This window comes from Mizuhopecten yessoensis, unplaced genomic scaffold (genome assembly GCF_002113885.1).
Source record: "Mizuhopecten yessoensis strain PY_sf001 unplaced genomic scaffold, ASM211388v2 scaffold2137, whole genome shotgun sequence".
In the NCBI taxonomy this organism is placed as follows: Eukaryota; Metazoa; Mollusca; class Bivalvia; order Pectinida; family Pectinidae; genus Mizuhopecten; species Mizuhopecten yessoensis.
Genome location: NW_018404396.1, coordinates 34092 through 56551, shown reverse-complemented (window position 1 = coordinate 56551; position 22460 = coordinate 34092). Strand labels below are relative to the sequence as shown.

Genomic DNA, 22460 nt, shown 5'->3' with positions numbered 1-22460 from the left:
AGAAGATCATACCGATAGTATTGTCCGATTATCTGTTATAAATCCAGCTCGTTCTGTCCCAGGACAATCACGTATGAAAATTAAAGGTTTCTGCCCTAGGTGTTGAAAATCTGGCTATCAAAATCTCTGATCAGGCTATCAAATATTTTGAACCTACCTATACACAACACCAGTGAACAATACAAACTTACAAAGTGATATTTACAAATATGTACCTGGTGTTGTCACACAAGTATTTAAACTCCAAAGCTGTACTGGTATATATATTACCCACCATCAACTCTTAATTGAATGCCAACATACAAAAAAACGCAATTTAAACATAAAACACTCGACTGATACGTCATTCGAACAATTATATCTGCTTTGGATAGACTTTACAGGTACTTCACAATGGCAGGTGTGGGCCGTCTGTTCTGGGTTGTGAACTTTTGAGGAGCTCAGTAGCTTGCATGTCAACCTTTTACAGATTTCAGTTCAAACAATTGTGTGTTGCGTGTTTGGGTGATTGGTGCTTAGTGAAATCTCAGTTTACGTTCGCCCCATGTCCCACATTTTGTATGCTGTCTGGGTTTGTCTGCATTCCTTGAATGCACTGCAGCAGTAGAAGTAACATGACAGACACATATTTATTTCAGAAATAGTATTTGTCTGAAAAATTTATGAAAAATTTGTCCTATCAGAAGAAAGTTCTAAACTTTAAATAAATGACAATTGTCAAAAAATTATAATTGCATGGCGAAGACAAGTATAATTTTCTGGTAAAGACAACATAAATAATTTTCAAAATGGAAAATATTCATGATGTGAATTGTATTTAATGATTTTGATTCCTAGTATGAGAATCCTGGTATAAGTATGAAGTAGTGGAATATCAGGGTTGATCGGAGGAAAATAACGAAAAATAAAATATATGCAATAAAAAGTAACATTAAAAGAAATTCCTTGTAAAACAATCGGTGTCTGGAATAAGCTTTTCTGCAGTATTAAAAGATCAAAAGCCAGATCAAGAACATGATACTACAATAAAAATGTCCATCACATTTGCCAAAGGTCCAGCTAATCTTATCATTTTACAAAAACACTGCCTGAAGGCGTCAGATTATTGATAAACAAAAATAAATATGTCACCCGTCTCAGCCAGTCATAACTTTTGTTTCCTTCTCATGGCAGTTAAAATCAATAGAGGCTTCAGATCATATAAGTAATACTTATTCTGTGTACAGAGTTACGTCATTGGAATGTCACAGATCTAGATCATTTCCTTGCTGTGTCAACAATGGTGTGGGGGTATTTATCTCTACCCATAATAGTCTGATTTGTATAAAGGTTCTCAGATCAAATTCTCTACAAGTCAACATGTGTGTATGGGATTTCACTAGGGGGGGGCGCCAACAGCCTTTAATTTTCTTTGTTACGTATAAATTAGACAGTGGAGATCTAAATCAAGACAACAAATATCTCCTTTAATTACAATTCGGCAACAACCAGGTATCATTCAGCTGGCCCACAGTGTAACACTAATGTCAATAGTCCCTCATCTTACAATGACCTGTGTAATCATCTACAAATGAATGTCAAACAATTTGTTTGGACTTCAATCTAGAACTACTTATCTTCATTTAGAGCACTTCAATTGGTCTTTTACGATTCAAGACATCAACAAAAGGAAGGACTTATTATCAATGATTTAAACATACACCATTTGGTTTATTTCAATATCAGACTTTATAATTCAATTCTTTTCATAAAAATGTTTTTACTTTTTACTTAATATGAAATTAAAAAGACATACTGAAAGAAATCTGATCCCTTTATTCTTTGAGTTTAAATAATATATACAATCTCTCATTTGACCAGCATGGTCGACTAGACCTATGAAACGACAAGCAGTGTACTTCTGATGAGGTAGACAACGTTCTATAGTAAATATGTACAGTATATTGATACCTGTTGAAAATCAATACTGTTATAATGAGAGGTGACCCTCCAGGGTATTGCTAAGTGCTACAATGTAATATGTCCTTCACATTCAACATTATTACTACTTTTATAACCACAGTTATCATATAGAGCTATACAGATCTATTAAAATATCTTGAAAGATTAATTAGTCGTCAAACGAGAGAACTATTTCAAAGGAGAACCTCAGCACAATGCCAAAATGTATCAACGACTGACAAATCCTGTATGGTGATAGTAATAAACCATGCATTCTGCTTATTTGCAGGGTAGATTTTTTTTATTTTTTTTTGGCATGAATACCCCATGCCAAACCATATTGTGGTAATTAATGTACTAAACCAAACCAGTTCCCTATCATCTAAGAGTTGTCACAGAGTAGGAAGATTTACAGTACCCTAGACACCTACTAGGTATAACTATGTCAGGTCATTGTTTTAGAATGCTAACGGAACAAGGTCACTGCTTTAACAAGCTAGATGAGTAAGATTTGATTGTCCTGCAGGTAAAGATAAATCAGATTGTAAGTCGTTAAGTCTGGCAGTGTTTTTATGTTTAATCGCCACATAGCAGAGATACCTGTCTAAAAAAGGACCGATACACAACACTGCTATAAGGCATCAACCAAGTTATGAGATCTGACCTCAATAGCCACAAGATATAGTTATGAATTAATTTAAATATAGTTAAAATTAGGGTTAGAAAGGAACACAAGAAGGAACTGTAAACTTTTTTTTTTTACAAAAGACAGTGAATATTGAAGTTGGATGTCTTTATTATAGAAGTTGCATTTTTTGGTAAATTTGTTTCAACATGAGAACATATCTTTGATCAATGATATATTGTCCCAAAATATTTTGTTGCAGCCTGTGGAATCTACAAATTTGTATCAAGGTGTAGAGTTAGTTCACGCTATTTACCTGCAATGTTTCTTGATGTAGCGCAGTGACAGGTGTGATATACACAACCCTGCCTACATGATATGTCTGATAAAACCCACACAGATAGCATATTTCTAAGATCAATAACTTCAATGTAGAAAAATTCACTGGAATGCACGATGATTCATTCTAGGTGGTTATAAAACATATTAGACCATGCACATCATTACAGGTATCTGCTGTTAAGTAACACACAGGACTGGTTGTGTCAGGTATCGGAGAGCCCAGAGGCTAGACGTTATTATTGTGATTAACTTCTCAGGCCTTGGGTCAAGTTGGACATTGGTATTGTCCGACAAACAATATGCTCTGGAGATATTTGTGACCAATTTACTGGAATATGTTAGATATACTATAATGTTCACCCCTAGTTGTACATTAAGCATGTAAGCTGACTTTGGATGACATTTTAGGGTGTTAGGGGGAGGGGGTGCGGAGACCTCATAACTGTGAAACATTTGTGTTTATTTAAACAGTTCTCTAATACACATCACAATTTACAGGTGTAAATATTATGACGCTAGCACAGGTAAATATATGTATATACCTGCATATATACCTTATATTATCCCGATATCTGTATCTATGTGATAACTGGTAATACATCACATAAAGACTCACCTCTACGACGTCTCCAGACCAGGAAAGCAATAATTCCCAACACTAAAAAAATTACTGCGAGTGTGCTGAAGACACTGGCCACTACCACTACGGCAGTGCTGGGACCCTGGCACTGGGCCGAAACTCCAGCCACACCTGTCATCATTATCACAACACCCAGCATCCTTAGCCCGCCCTCACTCATCCCGCTCAGTCCCGGGGGTCGCCTCAACTCGAAAGTTATAAAACACAAGTTCCAGCGCTAACTCGGTCAAATAGTTTTCACGTAAAGCCACAAAGTAAATATTATATATCGTACACTATATAGATATGGCATACAGTATTTCTTTACTCGTCGACGGCCTTCTTGAGAAGATAAATAAAACCACCAGTGTTGGCAACATATCACACGAGGTAAGAATAGCTGATAAAATCCTTGTTTGCACAGGTATGTAAAAGTATTATATCGTTAATTACAAGACAATACGATTGATACGTAATAAAAACATCCAACGTGGTTCGTGTCATGTAGTTTAAACGTTCATTTCTTTAAAACTTTTCCTCGAGTAAACACATCCCTATAAGACAGGTATTCCACAGGTGTAAGCACTTCCCTATAATATCCGTCAAAGACAGGTGAGAGAGCCACTCACTGCCCCGGTATTGTCAGTAGGGTGTCACTTGTCCTGGCCCTACAGGTGAGTATATGCCGTACTCTGCCAGTCCACACCTCACCTGAGCCCACAGGTACGAAATCGTATATGATCGCGATTCAGTCGGGCGCGGGCTTACCACGTTCAACACAATAATCAGTGGAATGTGTGGACCGTGGTCACACTTGAGTGAACACGTTTTACGGTACACGACCGACAGAGAACTTGACATAACCTGATCGGTGTGGAGTAACACACACTCCCTACTTCACTGTCCATATAGATCCTTGTGAACTAAATAATTCGAATTCTTTTATTCCTTAGAAGAGAAAAAATGAAAACAATCTGACAGCCAGCGCACGGGCACGTTGTACAGGTAGATATTGGTTATTGTGTATTCCGCCGAATATCTCTAGCATACTGTAGGATTGCCTCCGAGTCAATATTGATTGTAACGGAAAAGTAGAAACACCAGCCCACCTGCGTATCTCCACATTGCATGTGCCGTAACAATGAGGCTATCAATACGGACAAACCGATACATCATTGTTTACGGACAAACACGTTCATTTCAATTGATTTACTTTTAAATATTTTCATTTATTTACCGTGATTTTATTTGTTGATTATATTGGTGTGTTTCAATTGCAATAAAGTTACGGCTGTTTTGTACCTGTACTGTTTTACCTTTCTTGTTTATAAGTTGTAAATGAATTTAAGTAATAAATATTGTTTAAACCGACCTGACCAGTATCATAGAGTATGGTCTGGTTTGACAGATGGAAGGGAGAGAGGTGACAAACTTTGAGAGGACTTTATTTCATCGACCTGATCAGTATCATCACGGACTTATCTAATTCTAATTCCGTGGTATCATAGAGTAAGGTCTGGTTTGACAGATGGAGGGGAGAGAGCGATGACAAACTTTGAGAGGACTTTATTTCTATGTGTATTATAGTGTATGATCGACCTGATCAGTATAGTAGAGTAGGGTCTAGTTTGACAGATGGAGGGAGAGACGTGATCACGCCTGTATCTGCCATGAATTTAATTTGTTAACAATATTGGATCGATTTCAGCAAATTAAACAAAACGATGATGGATTTTCTGCCGTGGAAGGTCATTTACAGTCAGTATGTGTATACCTAGATGATATTGGAAAATCATAATTTCCCAAAGAACAACGTGAATTGCGACACTTTCTATAAATTTGTCATGATTGCACATTTTCTGTTTAAGCATGGAAACACAATGACCGAAGTCTGTTGTCCATTAGGAAATGTAATGAATGATACAACACATAGTGGCACAAACTGTTTAAAAAAAGACCAGACAAGTTTTGGAAAAAGATGATTTATAATTACAGAGCCGAACTTTTGATATGATGAACTTAAATCAAAATTTAACGGAACTTCACTATGATCTATATATTCTATATTACATTGTACATATGTTTACATCATTAGTATCATCATGTACTATGCCGGTATTGTATGATTTTTAATCCGGTGAAGAAGATTGTTCAAATCCTGTACCGGAATAAACTTAACTTATACTGTCTTCAGGTATATGCGTAGTACTACATGTAGGAACATATTTGTCAACCATTCGTTTGATGGATTTCAGAAAAAAAATCGACCAATCGATAAAATAGCTTAAGACAAAATTAAATATAATATCAAAACAGATATATACATTGAAATGGGCAAAATCGGTTTTACGTAAACTCGTTTCCCTTTTGGATAAAGTGAACAAATTAATATACTTCGGCACGTGCACGCGACTCGCACAAAACACAAGCGTTAAGAATAAGCCAGCTCACTACAGATAGATACACTGTTACTTTAAAATAACTGTACACTTTTAAAAATGATTGGACGGAGATTGATTGTTAGGAAAAACTACACTGTACACCGAGAAATGTTCCCGCTGTTTAGCTTTCGCCCTTTTTTCCACCTGTAATGAGGGCGAAGTTATGATGATGGCTAATACTAAAGGGCGAAAATAACGCTGGGCGAATAGGGATTTCATCGGCGAAGTGCGCATGTCTGACTTGACGAACATTCCCCAGTCTATTAGGGTAATCCGCAATCTGATTACAATACAGCCCCTCATTATACTATCGTTCTACCTCATACTATAGTAGAGAGGAGCTGTGGTATTTTAATCAGATTGGGTAATCCGTTTCATGCTTTATTGTCGTACTGCTTCCCGTCTACCCAGCTGTATAAGAGAGTAGCGGCCTTTTCAACGTGTGATTCCAGTGCAAAATACCAGTCTTGTTACCTGGTTGACGAGTCCGACTCCATGGCTTCGTCGTCATGAAGATAATAGTTTAATGAAAATGTAACCCATATGGGTATACCAAATATGCTTAATATAACGTAAGTGAGCTTAACCACTGGAATTTCGAGAATGCAGAAAACAAAACTGTCCGAACATTATACCTCAAATGAAAATTTATCTAAGTTCGTGACGATGTATGGAAAAACTGGTGTCCTCCGAGCAGAAAGCGAACAAGTTAAGACCCACTATAACAGATAACAGCTAACCCGTGATATTGCACACGGTAAGGGAGACAATCCCTTCAAACTTTATTGATTCTAATGATCAACGGTTATTGCAAAACACAAAGGAACATAAAAGTACCTGTTATTATAAGACAAGAAAAAATAATAGAAATCAAGGCATCTTCATGAAAATCATTGCTTAAAACGTCCAGAACAGGGAAAGTAAAACCTTCTTGAATTTGATAAATGGTGGTTTTTTTTATCCATATGAGCTTACATACTGAATGCACATTTAAAAGTGACGGTTGATAGTACAATAATCTGGCCGTACGGATTTACAGGCTATGGTAAACGACCCTTACAACTATTTTATCAATGATTTTCTAAATTTATGGATTTAGATTCGAATTACCGACAAAAAGTAGACGAAAAGAAATATTAACTATTCAACGCTCATTTGATTCACCGTAATTATGTATTTATTTGACATTTTTTGCAAATGGCATTTATTTTACAGCAAGTAAACTGCGATTTGAATCCTGAGCGCCGTACGACTCTCAACCGATCAAAGAATACCACGTGTAGGCTCGGCGAATCATTGCAAAAATTAGCGAAATCAGTTCTTTTTTACTCGAGGTATAAGTTCTTGCACAGGGACCTGAGAATTTGTTACAGCTATATTTGGACCTGAACTTAGGTGTTCAGAGTAATTTTACATGTTATAGGGGTTTATATCGACTTTCATCTTTACCAAAAGTCGATTAGATCGACTTCCGGTAAAAATGATACCCTCAATGATCATATAAACGAGTCTCGCATATATGATCATTGGGAGTGTCATTTTTACCAAAAGTCGATCTTAACCCCTAAAACATGTAAAATTACTCTGAACACCCTGGTTTAGGTCCAAATATAGCTGTACCAAATTCTCAGGTCCCTGTGAGTACATGCAGTGTAATTAGAATATGTACGCTATATTTAATCTGCACGGACCTAAATTACTGTACGAATATACAAGGACAAATTCTACAATTCATAGATTATGGTAGTTAGAGATGATTAAAGTTGATACAAGCGAATGTGGAGATGGACATCCCTTGTGCACGTAATTACTGTCTCTTTATCAAATTACTGCGATTTTTACGTTTGCTTGAAAAGGAAAATCTTAGAATACGAAAGTAATTGAAAAGGGAATGTCAATATAATATATTGATGATCCTTTTTCGATTATTTCAACAGGAGATCACCCAACCCGAACAATTTAGGCCCATTCGGCCTTTTGTCCAAGGGAGATAATCATATCCGGTTACACACTTCCGGCAAAACAACGACCACGAGTTTCGAGGGTTTGGTAAGATATATGCATAATTGTATTATAGAGATAAAAAAAAATGCTACTCGCTGTTATTGTGACAGATAGCTGGTTTGTTATGTTTGAACTCGGCGTCTCACTAGTTCAGTATATAACACTGAGATGACAGGGATGTTTGACAAATCTGATGTAGATGCCTGTAGTTCGCAACAATGCTATTTTTAATAACACATCACTTTCTTACATATACTAGCATTACCTTTGATGTCAATCGAAGCATTCCTGAATCACAAATCACAGTCAGCCCCGATAATTTGTTACCGTAACGTTCTAGATGTGTCTACCTGTGTATGTTTGAGCCTGTCCTGATCTGTTAGGAATAATATACCTTACATTGACATTTTGTCAAGTATTGTTCCAAACCGTACAGTAAACACGTAAATATATACCTACTACCCTGTTAATTTACAAATGTTTGGTCCCTGTAGCGCTGTGTTTGGTCATGCAGTTGTTTGTTCATCAAACTTTGAAGCTGACATACGACTAAGAATAAAGTGGCTATAGCAAAACATAATAATTTACCACTTCATTACCGGGTCATTTGTGCTGCATAAACCCAACTTTATGACAAAATCTTCAATTAGTTGAAGGTGGTCACTATATGGTAGAACTAGAAAAAAAACCATGATGTTCATTATATCCACTCAGGGAACGGTACATAGCTTGATGTGTATAAAACACAGAGACGTTTTTTGTTAGGAATATCAATTATAAATTTCAGATCTTCCATTTCATAAAATCATATTTTTGTTTCCTGTTCTTCGACACTGAATAACCTTGAAATCTCTTATCAAAGATGGTATATGTATGTGGTCGTTTCTCGTTTTGTGGACTATAAATCTAGCATGCAAATACTAGCTAGTGAAAAAAATATGATGGACTTATTTCTGAATACCTTAATAGGCCATACAAACCACAGACCAATCTTATTTGACTTCTGTGATACCACAAGCCCTGAGTGGCATAACCTACACACAAAAAATTAAGATTTGTTTTCAATCATATATATATATTTTTATATGATTAATATGGACCGTGCGTATCAATCATAAAAAAGGAAAGTAATAAGAAAAATCTTCTTGATAATTTTAGTCCGACGGAACATATTATAACTTGCTGTCCTCAGATAATCTTTTGAGGGCATTTTAGTCTTATCATAAGCAAGTAAAACTTTTACTTGTTAATAATCAGACTAAAAGGTGTTCCCTGAGAACACAGGAGATTGCTTCTAGGGCCTAGTAGATTTTTTTTCCAGCTACCAGGTATGTAAGCATACATTCCGAAAAATGATTTGCTACGCCACTAAAGCCTGCTACTGGACATAAAACTAAGACTGTGTTATAATTAGCAACCTATCTGAATGCAAAATCCTGATTGTGTTATGATCATATTTTACAGAGCACTCCAGCTCGAAACTGACACCATGGCAACAGCAGATGGGAGTGAAAACAGTATACCTTCTGAGTTAAAGGAAAAGCTAGCAGCATTTGACACGTCATTATCAGACATGGAAAAGATTGTCCACCCCTGGCTGGAAGTGCCAGAAAGTGAGCTACATGAGAAGGTATGATATCAAGTGACATTTGTTATAGGTTTATTACATTCTGTACAAGACATTGCAGGGTAGGATATACTCTGCATTATATATACCGGGAAGACTTGATATTTAAGAGTTGATATTTAATCAACATTGTCAGGTGTGTTATACATTGCCATAATTTCCAGAAAGCAGCTTTTAAAGTAGGATATTTATTGTTTTATGTGCATCTTCATACATTGTTGTTTCCTTGTTGCATGTACATGTAATGCCTTGGACCTTGTTTGCCAATAGGAATCAATCAAGTGTTATTACTTTTGTATATTTTCAGTTATCTCCCCTTGACAAAGCCAAACTGGATTTGGTTGGTGCTTACACAATTAATTCTTTGTTTTGGAGTAAGTAGTCATTACATTTCACATCTTTCAACATAAAACATATTTCGTCGTAATGTATTAAATTAAAATTTGATTCTAAGATGATTTTTTTTGCAATGCATGTTTTTAATTGGATATGAATCTTGTTCTATTGAATCTGCCTTAGAAGCATGGTTCAGTCCTACTAAGCCCTGCCTTAGAGGCATGGTTCAGTCTTGCTAAGCCCTGCCTTAGAGGCATGGTTCAGTCTTGCTAAGCCCTGCCTTAGAGGCATGGTTCAGTCTTGCTAAGCCCTGCCTTAGAGGCATGGTTCAGTCTTGCTAAGCCCTGCCTTAGAGGCATGGTTCAGTCTTGCTAAGCCCTGCCTTAGAGGCATGGTTCAGTCTTGCTAAGCCCTGCCTTAGAGGCATGGTTCAGTCTTGCTAAGCCCTGCCTTAGAGGCATGGTTCAGTCTTGCTAAGCCCTGCCTTAGAGGCATGGTTCAGTCTTGCTAAGCCCTGCCTTAGAGGCATGGTTCAGTCTTGCTAAGCCCTGCCTTAGAGGCATGGTTCAGTCTTGCTAAGTCCTGCCTAGGGTACATCAACCACTCCTGTTCCTAACCAAAACAGACGCAGATATAAGTGAATTAGTTTTGTTGATACTGAATGTGTATTAGCTACATATAGATTCTCAAAATATAAAACAGATAAAAAGAACAGGGCGAGTAAGCACTGGATATTATCTTAGTATACCTAAATGTAACTTTACAAGCTTCAAGGTTATTGAAGTTTGATACCATAAGTAGATGTGTTATTTGTAATAGGACGAGGAATAGTGATATAGATAGTGCCGTTGCTGGGGCTCGAACCCACGACCCTTGGCTCTCCAGCCCGATGCTCTACCGCTGAGCTAAAGGGAAATTCCCTACAGTTGACACTTGTAAGGCAACCTAACTAATCCACATCTTTTACATATTTATAGAATTTGTTTTGCATGTCATTATTATTTAGAGTAACGTTTCTGTTGTACATGGTATACAGATAAGTATGTGACATGGCAAGTATGACAGTTAAAAGTGGATTAGGAAACATTAGTTTTAACTTATAACCTGTTTTCTGTGATAACTATAACACTTGTTTGCTGCAGTGTACCTGAATGTGTGTGGAGAGAAACCTAAGGAACATGCAGTAAAACAGGAACTGGTAGGTAACCCGGTTCTACACACTGCTGGGACTTCTGTTTTATACATTAATTCTATACCAACTTTTCATTTGTGAGATGGAATTTGAAAATCTCAACAATGTTTATATATTGCATGATCTTTTTCAATGAATTTTCAGTTGTCATGGAAGCAAATCCAGAAATATTGACATTTTGGTGCACATTTGTGTTTTCCAGAGCCTTTCTCAAAAGACATTCAAAATTTGTCATTAAAAATTAACAGGAGTCAATTCTATTAAAGAGGAGATGTTTCTGTTATGTTCGATGCCAAAAATAAACTTCAAAGTTTATGCCTAGTCACACTTGTGCCCTTCCCTGGTGAAATCTATACTCACTCCATGTTATTTTTGCTCATCACATGCAAATACGATATATGGTCTAGTATGCTATTTACTTATATTTGCTGTGATAATAAATTATACCTCATTATGAAGAGCAAAATATAAACTAGGGCGGACATTTCCCGGTATGCAGTGTATTTTTTGGTGCATACCAGGTATTTATATTCCTGGAGCAAGTCTCAAAAAATGTTACAGATCTGATGCTCAAACTTGTTTCCAAATGAGTTATTTTTGAGGTTGTGTTCAAAACAAGTTGTGTAAACTGCTGTTGTACTGATAATTGTAACATACTTGTTGAACAGGACCGTATCAGGAGCTATATGACCCGGGTGAAGGACGTCCAGGACAAACTTACAATCATGCCACATATCGACAAAGGCGCAGCCAAACGCTTCCAGAGGAATGCTCTGTGGCAAGCAGCCAAAGGTCAACAGGGCACTGACAATGCAGATGGGTCAGTCAGTGCAGGTAAATTGTCTGAATTCATTTTATATGATGCGTAATATACATTCATATGATAAGGGTTCGAGAATGAGTTCTGCTTCAAATTACAAATTTTTTTGTCAATAAAAATATATGTAGTTACGTGGCTTTTGAAGAAAATGGAAATGTTAATAATCCAGAAATGATGAATGCACAAGTAATCAATTAAAATGGCATAGAAATCTATACAAAGTGAAACATACCTGTATATATTAGCTATAATTTTGAAATATAGTAATTGTCTAAAAAAGAAATTGTGACATATGCAGAATTGTCATAGTAAACAATGTAGATTACAGGACTGACACTATAGAACACTAACTGTACTTGACACTATAGAACATAATTGTAGTAGAACATAACAAGTTATAACTGTCATCTTATACACAGGTGATAAACTCACCAGGACAACACCTGTCCCTGGTACCTCGTCTGAGGACGTGATCACTGTGCCTGGTATTTCAGTGAAGAAAAGGAAGAAAAGGAATGATGATGAAGAATTAGGTGATGGCTTGGCATTAGGAGAAACGAAAAGCAAGAAAAAGAAGAAAAAGAAAGATAAAAAATAGTATTGCATATAATTATATTGTGTAGGAGATTTATGATCTGTTTGTGAGTGTTTTGTATGGCGTGTGTATAACCAGGCAGTTTGAAAGAGAAATCGAGTGAGAGGTTTAAAATGTAAAAAAGTTATCAGATACTAGTTAATGTTAAAATGGGGATTTAAATCGTGAGTTTAGATAACATTTATTAAATGTAATTTTATATGTTAGTTTGTCTTCTCTTATTTGTATTAAGAGTTACATTGTGAAGTTCTTTATACCTGTACATGTATAGCTACACAGGCCTGTGTTGGAGTAATAGATTAACCATAATAAAGTAGCCTTGAATGGCTTATCAGTAGTTCAATATTAGTGACGATTTCAGAAATACAGAAAATTTATATAGTCCTGTTAGTTTTTTCAGAAACTGAGGAGTCAGATTAACAATATTGGTTATATTAGATACAAAATCCTAATAAAGTACATGTATTCATGTGACCTAGGATACCAGTAGCAGGTTCAGTAGTGAATACTGGTGGGGGTCAAGGTTATTCCTGGAAGTAGTTTTCATTGAGTACCTTCATTTTCTTGACCCATGCCAGTGTGCACAAAATAAGTTCCGAGTCGGCAAACACCATCTGAGATAGATTTGGGGGCACTGTTTCTGTATCCTTATGTATGTTTATCAAACTACTCCAATTTTGATGAGGAAAATTTCGTTGTTGAAACAAAATATAAAGTTTTATTAAATTTTGAAAGATGTATTATTGCAAGTAAGGTCAAATATACACAGCCCTCATGAAATTTTGACGCCAAGGGTAAAGTGAAAAAAAATCTTGACTTTATGTAATTTTATGTCACTTTAACCTTGGCTGCAAGGATCTGTGTGTGATACATAACTCAAGCGCTTAAATGCAAAACAAAAAAGTTATCTGCGCATACTCTTAAATGTTCCATTATTCAAAAGTGACCATCTAGACAAGCATTACCGTGACCACTTTATAAAATGATCTTCAGTAATTCAGTTAATATGGTCCAGATAAACACTGCAGTTATTTGACTCCTTGCATTTGCTGCAACCTTGATATTGGTCACACACCACACCTAGGTCTGGTATTAATAGACTTCTGTGCAATATGTGACACACTAGTCTTGTCAACAATACAGTTTAAGTAGTTCCATGAAATAAACTTGAGAAGTTCAGTAGTTACAATACAGACAAGCGCTATTTGATATTTAAACTTCTACTGTGACCTTGACCTTAGATACTAACCTATGTATATAGCAGTCATGGTTCAGAGATTTCACTTTTGACCTTGAGGATAAGAACCTGTGAGTGGTACAAGATACACTGTCTTGTCATAGTACATATACTTGTAAAGTTTCATGGAATAATCATTAGCTGTTAAAAATTAGTCAACACAAATTTGACAATGTTGAATTTTTCAATTAAAAGATCATTGGTGATGTGGAAATGACCGATGTGAAATGTATGGGGGGGGGGAAGTATTCCTTAAAATTTACACATCATCAAACAACCCTCAGCACAGGAATTTTGAAGTACAAAGGATTCAACCACCACTAAATACGAAACACAGCGCACCTGTTTCACTCAGACATTGCTCAGTAAATCTACCTCTGACTCTTAGACAAAAAACAACTTGAATACATTCAAGGAATAAATGTAGATTTATTCATTTACATATATGTCAAACAGATGTTTCAAAATCATTTCTTATCAGCTACTGAGCATGATTTGCTTATGACAAAGGACTTGAACTTCTGTCCTAAACAGATACACATTGGTTTTGATACAGTATAGGACTAAGGGGAAATGTTCTCAATTACCAAGTCACGATTAAGTTGAAATATTCTCAATTACCAAGTCACGATTAAGTTGAAATATTCTCAATACCTACTTGATTAAGCTGATTTTTTTTCAAATTACTGTATACTACGTGTATCTTATTCTCTAGGAATAACTATTTTTCAGATATGATTATAATTTTTTTTTAAACCAAAATAATTCCAACTCAGTAAGCACAGTGTCAATTAACAGGTGTAAAACCTTGAATCAGGAGATCTTTGAAGGTTTAGCAAAAGCTGATCTCTCAACGTACACGGAATGGCTATACTCATTTTGTGAGCAGAACAAATTGTAAAAAGAGTCTGAAAGTGATTTTTCCTAATTTAACTCGGAGGATTTCCTGGTGAAATATACAGACGCAACATCTATATCATGATTTCACTCAGTAACAAGATTTGAACTGGAAATATGTGTATATATATTCACATTATGAGGTCAGGGAAAATTGCACATAAGACACAATCACAAGATCATTACAAACACATATATACGTTGTCAATCTATACACCATTAAAGGCAATGTAGAATGCACTTACAGGAAAGTAATCTTTACATACAGATCTAACATGGTTCGTGCGATCCTCCAACTCTAAATCCTACAGCAGCAATCGTGCAATACTGTTAAATAATGGCTACCGAGTACTAAAACTTTAAATCACTTTAGTGATGACGTCATACGTTTTGGTGTTAAGTTTTGAGAAGTTTCAGTCAGAATGCTGTACAGAGTATAAGGTTACCACTAATCCCTGTCTTAATTCTCTTTTCCTTACCATCTCTTTCTTATGCTGTCGTTGCAGAGTGTAGTTTGAGATTGGAGATCGTTCAATACGTACTTTAAAATGATCTACTTGCCATGTTAATAGTTTAATGCTACATTTTTACAAATTAACCCACAAAAATAACATTTTATGAATTGTAAAATTTGTACTTTTTGGTCAAAATGTACTTTCAGTTAGAAACTCTTTACTTTTGATAGACCGACGTGCAGTGCTGGGTAAAATGTGATGGAATTGTCACTCTGTGTGATGAATGCTGAGTCAGTGGTGAAGGAAGACCAACATGTTTTTTTTTTATATGTATAAAGTAAATGTGAAAAATCTCACCAACCACATCAGAGTGTGTTCTACAAGTGTCATGAAGTGTTTTCATTGTCATATAAACATCTATTTGACGGAAACATCATTTTTCAAATTTCAAAACATGATTAAACCAGTATTGATCACAATGAACTCACAGTGTGCATCTAAGAAGCAACATTAATTTTCAAGAATGATTTCGTGACATTTTCAATGCATTTTGACAATCTTCTTCGGAATTAATTTTAAATGGATCAACATGTCTACATTAGAAACAACATATAGTATGACCCAAAAAAGCATCATATATGACAGAACTGTAGAAAAACAATACACAAGGTGGTTCTAAACATTTACAATTAAACTGTATCAAATGAAAATAGAGTTCTTCAAGCAGACCTGGAATGATGGATTTTAAAAGTATATGATGAGGATTTCTTTTTTAAATGGATTTTTCGTGTCATTGGAATGGAATGTGTCTGAAACACAAAGCCCTAAAGCTGAATAAATAGTAAAAAATCATGTATATATATATAGGTGTGTGTGTGAATATAAATATCTTTTTCCAAGGACGGAATGTATAGAACAATTAATTAAAAGCAGATTCATTTTATTGATTATAGATGTATCCTTTCCTTGCAAAATACTGCAAAGACCAATAACTTTTTACCCAAGAATAATGACCCAGGGCCCACTTGTATAAAACATCTCAACTCTTGAGATTTCCTCAAGTCTAAGATTTCCCAAAGACAATACATTGCTTGAGATTTTCCTTAACTTTGAGTTGTTTTATACAAGTGGGCCCAGGACTGATAAGTTTCCTCTCAAAGTAATTAACATGATATGGACCTGTGATATGAGCTTGCTAAGTTTGTTTATAAAACATGATATGTGGTTCATATATATACATCTTGGTATAGATTTAACAATGAGGACAGAGTCATTAATATTGTTATTAAATTTACTGTGGGATGGAATGTATAATAAACTTTATTATCACAGAATCAGGTATATTGAAAACAAATACAAAACACTTCCTATAAGAACCATAACTCTGCTTTACTTCCTACACATGTGAAATGCTTGTGATGTGGATATAGCATGGATGTGAACAACACACTGGTGAGAACAAGCTGTAATAAATCTCAAGGCATATTTGTCGGTGGAGTCTTTGGTCAAAAAAACATGATCACAGGGTCCGTACAATAAGGCTTTCAGGCCTTGTATAATTACACATCAACACCAGACACCAGTGTCTAGGAAACTTACTGGGTAGCTGGTGCTTGAAAGAACCTTGATGTGTTAAAACATTTTAATAATTAATACAAGTTCGGTCACAGGGTGTCTTAAAAAATCAGGGATTGATCCGATTTTCCAGGCCAGACAAAATGTCCCCCAGACCAGCACTGGTTGGTGTACCCAAATATAAGGGGATCATTTATCATCATCAAACAATAATACCAAATCATCCGTCATCAAAATCTCTGTCATTTAATGCAAACAATTTTTGTTTACATCAAAAGATTGTTTTTCTGATTGATCAAATATTTATTGGAAGAAGAAATAAGGGCACTTTGTGCTTGATATGCTGGTAGTGTAATACTTCTATTACAGACGTGACAGTCACTCAGCACACAAACCAGTGATGTCAAATGTAATACATTTATAATGTCACAACCGAGATATTCCTTACTCTAAATACACTGGATGGAGAATAAAACAGATTCTATTATGTCTTATCTTCAAATGGCTATACTGCAGTTATATTCTGTGTACCAAGTAGCTAAATTTCATATATTTTATATATTGTTAATATATATGTATAATTATTAGTATGACTAGCTATCTGAAGGTTTAGATGCTGCAGAGGGAGAAATCAATGGCACATGAAACATTGATGTTTAATAGTGTTTTTAAGATATCATAGGAGTCCAATACTTAATGCTTTCCATTACCTCTCTATATCAGATTGAACAAATAATGATACTTTGTGATGTAACCCACTCTCAGTCCCCATTTTTGGGTTGGAATGAGTTGTCGATCACAATGTTGAACAGCTGGAGCAATATGACCTCCCACAACCACAGTACAGTTAAATAGCCGAAAAATGTTTTTTTTTTTATTATAAGTAAGTAAAATATTAACCCGTTTAAAAGAACAGAATTATAGAGGGGAATGCCAACACTGGCAGACAACATCTACATATATATAAAGTATCTATATTATATATAATAGCACACAAATCGAAAGACAGAGATAAAGCACACACTTGCAAAAAAATAAGATTTATGAAATGGCAAGGCTTTCTCATACTTGCTATAACATTAAGGCTAGACATAAGGAAGTGCCACCAAATGATCTCACTAGACAATGATGATACAGGTATTACAAAAACCTATAATACAGGTGGTCCCACTCCACAATGATACAGGTATTACTGTAATCTTCCTTATAAACTTGTAATACAGGTGGTCCCACTCCACAATGATGCTACAGGTATTACAGTATTTTACCTGTAATAATGCTCAGTATTATGCATGCCCTACCCTGATGTAAACAGATTTTACATTGTAGGGTTATACCTTACAAAGGGTCCTAACACAAGAAATTAAATTCATGATAAACTCCAATTTTGATTTTATACCCTTCACAAGGATCTGGCTGTAATATCACAAAACTTAAAGGTACACTCTTATAACTTAATTAGCTTACCATAAATATTCTTAAATATCACATTTCCTCTCTTTTATAAATAATCTTGTGTTAAATTTTCTGTAGTTCATCCACTGTTTCACTTGTCAAAAAATGACTTATTACTTATAACTCATCAACACAAAATTCAAATTAACATTTGAAGAAATCCGTATCTGATTGTAGGCTTTGATAATGTTTTTTAAAGTTCAGAAGTATTGTGATTCCTTGGCCAGGTACCCTGGGCTAGTTACAGGTAACATCTAAATGTCCACCACTTTTCTAATTTGAATATCTTGTATATGTATAGTTTAAAAAAGATGCTACTATTGGCTTAAAGGAAAATATTCCTCCTAAAATATGAGTTAACAAATATGTTGTGTATACAATATGACATTTTATACCTTTATGACATGATTTACATAAAGATGATCTCACACTGCCAGACATCTAACTCAATATTGCAATCATACTATATTGTAATGTTTTGAAACTTACTTGGTGAATTTTGGATGATATCTATTAATCTGAAGTGTAATTTCAAAATAAGATTTGATGAATCTAACCAATAACCCACCAGTCAGTATTGCAAATTTGTAAAAAGACAATATTATTCTGAATAGTGAAAAATAAATTCATACAGTTACCAGATATCTTCTATTTTCAAAACCACTACTCATTTCTTATTACAAACTTAATATCAAAAAAGAATTCCATTTATTATTTTTCTAACATTTCGGCCTTTAGCCTGCTGGCTATTGCACGTCGCATGGCCATTTTCTTCTCCTCCTCCGGACTCAGGGTTTTGGATGGGGAGAGTTCCTCCTTCTGACTTTTAAGCGCTGCACGTGCAACCCTTGCAGATGTCGGACGTGCTTGCTGAGACTGTTCTGCAGACAAAAGCTGTTTCTCCCGCTCAGCCTTCTTCATGGACAGAAGCTTGTCTCTCTGCTGCTTCAGGTACTCCTGTCTCTGCTTCAATTGTGCTGCATCAAGCTTGGACAATTCCGCCTGCAAGAGCAAAGTATTATCAGTTATAAATGAGATGTGGGGTAACTTCATTTGTCTTATGATCTAATTTAATCCAATTATCGAAAAAAATTAAAAGCTTTTATTTTGCAGACTTTCAAACTTTTAACTAATTGATAAAGTAGCATATTCATCTTGAGGGTAGATGAAGGGGAAATACATGTAGCTTAATACATGTATAATATAGAAGTGACAATGTGTTTTCATATCAATTCTTGATTCGTGATGATCAAATTGAAAAGAGTAAAAGATTAATTCTTTGCCAGCAACATCAATATCATCAAAGAAAAAAAGGAAGACTTGTTTTTTCTGAATTGTGAAAATGTATTCTGTACGCCACTCACAGCGGCAGCCGTGACAGCTGCTGATGGTTTTCCAGACACTTTCTCATTCTGTGCTTCCTGCATCCACATGGCAGCTGCCTGTGATCCTGTCACCTTGGACTGCCCAGAGATGTTGGGGAGGGTGGCAGCCCCCAGAGGAACCTGTTTGCTGGGGGTGGACTTGGCCGGGACTGTCACTGCAGCCACTGGTTTGACTGGAGCAGGTTTTTGTGTTGGTGCTGGTGTAATAGCTATAGCAGGCTGAAAACAGGTACACAAAGTCATTAGGAAACTAAGAGCAATATGTCTCAGAAACATTAACGCCTCTGCTGTTTATTACAATACAATAAAAATCTTCTGTAGATAAGAGTAATGTCGATCTTTACATGTGTTCATTCCTATTAAATGTACTTAAACGAATCTTAACTTTCCGAATCACAAATCTTGAGACTCGGAAATTCCATCCAGTAATCTTTAGTAGTCAGAAAGTAAGGCTGGGATGAAGCTCATCTGATCTTTGACTTCTAATGTTTTGGGAAGGAGCTGGAATATTTGTACCCACTGCATTATCTAATGTCTATTCCAACTTTCATATGGAATGGCATTTTTGTTAATCTTCAGTAGAATTTCACAAGCCAGAAATAATAAACCACCCCAGGAAAACCTAAAACTGTTAAAACTTTTTATGACTAATGAAAATATGCCTACAACATCAACACTGACTTCATCTGAGGAACACATATTTTTGAAGCGGAAATTAGAGATGTATTTTCAAAGCTGATGTAAATTAGGTGTCTGGAGCTGTCCTGGAACAGTTTACAGTCACAATCTTATTTTTGCTATGACTTTTCAAATCCTGTTAGATAGTCATTGAGCTCTGTAGAAGAAGGAAAAGAGCAAAATTTATTTTGTTCTTTAAAGAGTTTTTTTTTAACAGAATTGGATAAGCTGTGTTTCCCTTTGGAGACTAAGCTATGAGACAAGTACATTTGACAGTAGCAATAATACTGGGAGGTATGAAACTAAGGATTCTATATACCAGTTCTCATGATCGGCAAACATTATTTCTTACCCTACTAACATACTCTTTTTCTTCAGCTTCATTTTGTTGTTCTGTGGTTTTAAGATCTAAACTCAGCATATAGATGGCTCATTTGTACATATGTGTAATGATATTTTCAGTGGTCAAGATTTATAAAAGGCTAAGTCAATAAAATTGTGGACATGATATATAAATAGGGTTCTAAGTAGTAAGTACTGGGCCGTAACTTACTGCAGATTTGAGGTCGGTCAGAGGTTTGGAGGGTTTACTTGCTACAGGAGCTGGTGCCGGAGGGGTGTCTTTAATGGACACATTGTGCATCGCCTGTAACACACATCAAACACACTTAAATATGTAGCAAGTTAACTCTGTGTTTAAATATGGCAGTGATTGAAGGAAAACTTTTTTGTATGTACAAGAGGCCCAATTGCCATGCATCACTCGCCTGTTATTCATCTCCTAAATATCATGACAGAAATAGTAGGCCTTTTCATCATTCATCTAACTTCAACAATAATCAATCTAACTTCAACAACAATCAATCTAACTTCAACAACAATTCTGAGGACATAAAAAAAGTTTGTTTAATTAAAAAAGCCAAACTTGTAACCTTTTAGACATTAGCAATGATAATCAAGTTTAAAGGTAGTCCTGTTATAACTGTGTACCTCCACTATTTTCTCCTGCCCTTTGGTCCTCTCCTCCTCCAGCTTGAGACCCTCTGCCTGGACATGTGTGGGTGTTAACATCAGAGAGGCTATCACCGCCCGGGGGGGCTCCTCAGGGGACGCTCGTGCCGGAGTGCCCCCTCTTGGGGTCTCCTTTGGTTTTTCAGATTCCCTGTAACAAAATAAATAAATGTACATTTTAACTCCAGCACACTGTGTCATGAATTACACATTTACTGCTCTTGGTTTAGAGAAACACATATTCCTTCAAAGCCAATCAGGACTCCATGACTAAAACGTTTTCTTCTTTTGTACTATGTTGTATGTAAATTTATGTGTGAATTAAAATACAAATGCAGTGTACCATTTAAGGTTTTCAGGATTGTTTAGTTTTGTAGTGTGAAAATACCTTACATTTAAAATGTCAATATTGAATGCCACAAAGACAGCCCTGTGAACAGTACCAATATGTCAACTTCCACAGATAATACAGCAATACTTAATGAAACAGAACCCCTAATATACTTACATAAGAACTTTCCGCAGGACCTCCTCCTCAGAGTGGAACTGCTCCTGCGAAGGAGGTGCAGCATGTTGCTTGTCGTCCTGTAAACTGGTGGGGAGGGAGCCTTGTCGCTTCATTATCAACATGAGGGCCTGCTGCTGGAGCTCAATATTCTTCTGGTTCATCAGTTGTACAAACAGGTCAAATTGGTCCGTACAAAGGATCTGCTCAAAAAGCCCCTACAACAACCAGAAAATGTATACTGGAATATATATGTCCCCTCTGCCCCTTATTGTTACATTTGTTACATCTGGCTGATTTGTATTAATCAGTTTATTATAAATCATAATCACATGATTTGTTTTTTAAAAATCCCTTTTATATGACCCTATAGCCTTTTGGATTTTGGTATTCATGATCCATTTAATCCCCGAACTTTGTATGGGTCACCTATGTACTGTAGAAAATTAATATCTGTCATCCTGTTTTGACACACCGTCTATGGTAGATCTCAGAGGCTCTGTTGAGGATCCATCCGAAATGATGAAATCATGATAACCAACTCAATATTGAAATATGTAAAAGAAAAAAGATTGATCTCACATCAGATTCCTAGGTCATGAATTCTTACCTGGAAAATTTCTCGTAGGTCTGGTTTAGAATTCATACTTGCTAGGGCCTTGATCAGTTCGTCATGTGTCAGCTTTGAATCTCTAATGAAGCCTTCCAGTAACTTCTCCA

General features: G+C 35.7%; 3 protein-coding genes across 3 annotated transcripts in view; 1 reads left to right on the top strand and 2 right to left on the bottom strand.

Moving 5' to 3' along the window:
• The window catches only part of LOC110445247, a 46922-nt gene extending 42500 nt beyond the window's left edge, over positions 1–4422 (bottom strand). The window contains exon 1 of the mRNA XM_021489749.1: positions 3525–4422. Coding sequence (XP_021345424.1) covers positions 3525–3708 — 184 coding nt within the window. The 5' untranslated portion in view covers positions 3709–4422. The remainder of the gene's footprint in view (positions 1–3524) is intronic.
• Positions 4423–7947: 3525 nt separating this feature from the next.
• Positions 7948–12748, top strand: LOC110445246 (nuclear nucleic acid-binding protein C1D-like). The gene is made up of 6 exons (XM_021489748.1): positions 7948–8017; positions 9437–9602; positions 9907–9973; positions 11078–11133; positions 11796–11961; positions 12367–12748. The coding sequence occupies exons 2-6, from the start codon at positions 9462–9464 to the stop codon at positions 12543–12545; spliced, it is 609 nt and encodes a 202-aa protein (XP_021345423.1). The 5' UTR covers positions 7948–8017; positions 9437–9461; the 3' UTR covers positions 12546–12748.
• Positions 12749–14192: 1444 nt separating this feature from the next.
• On the bottom strand, positions 14193–22460 carry LOC110445245 (cilia- and flagella-associated protein 36-like). The gene is made up of 6 exons (XM_021489747.1): positions 22351–22460; positions 21744–21958; positions 21215–21386; positions 20778–20870; positions 19526–19765; positions 14193–19163 (listed from the first exon to the last, which is right to left on the bottom strand). Exons 1-6 carry the CDS (start codon positions 22384–22386, stop codon positions 18873–18875), a joined length of 1047 nt encoding a protein of 348 aa, XP_021345422.1. The 5' UTR covers positions 22387–22460; the 3' UTR covers positions 14193–18872.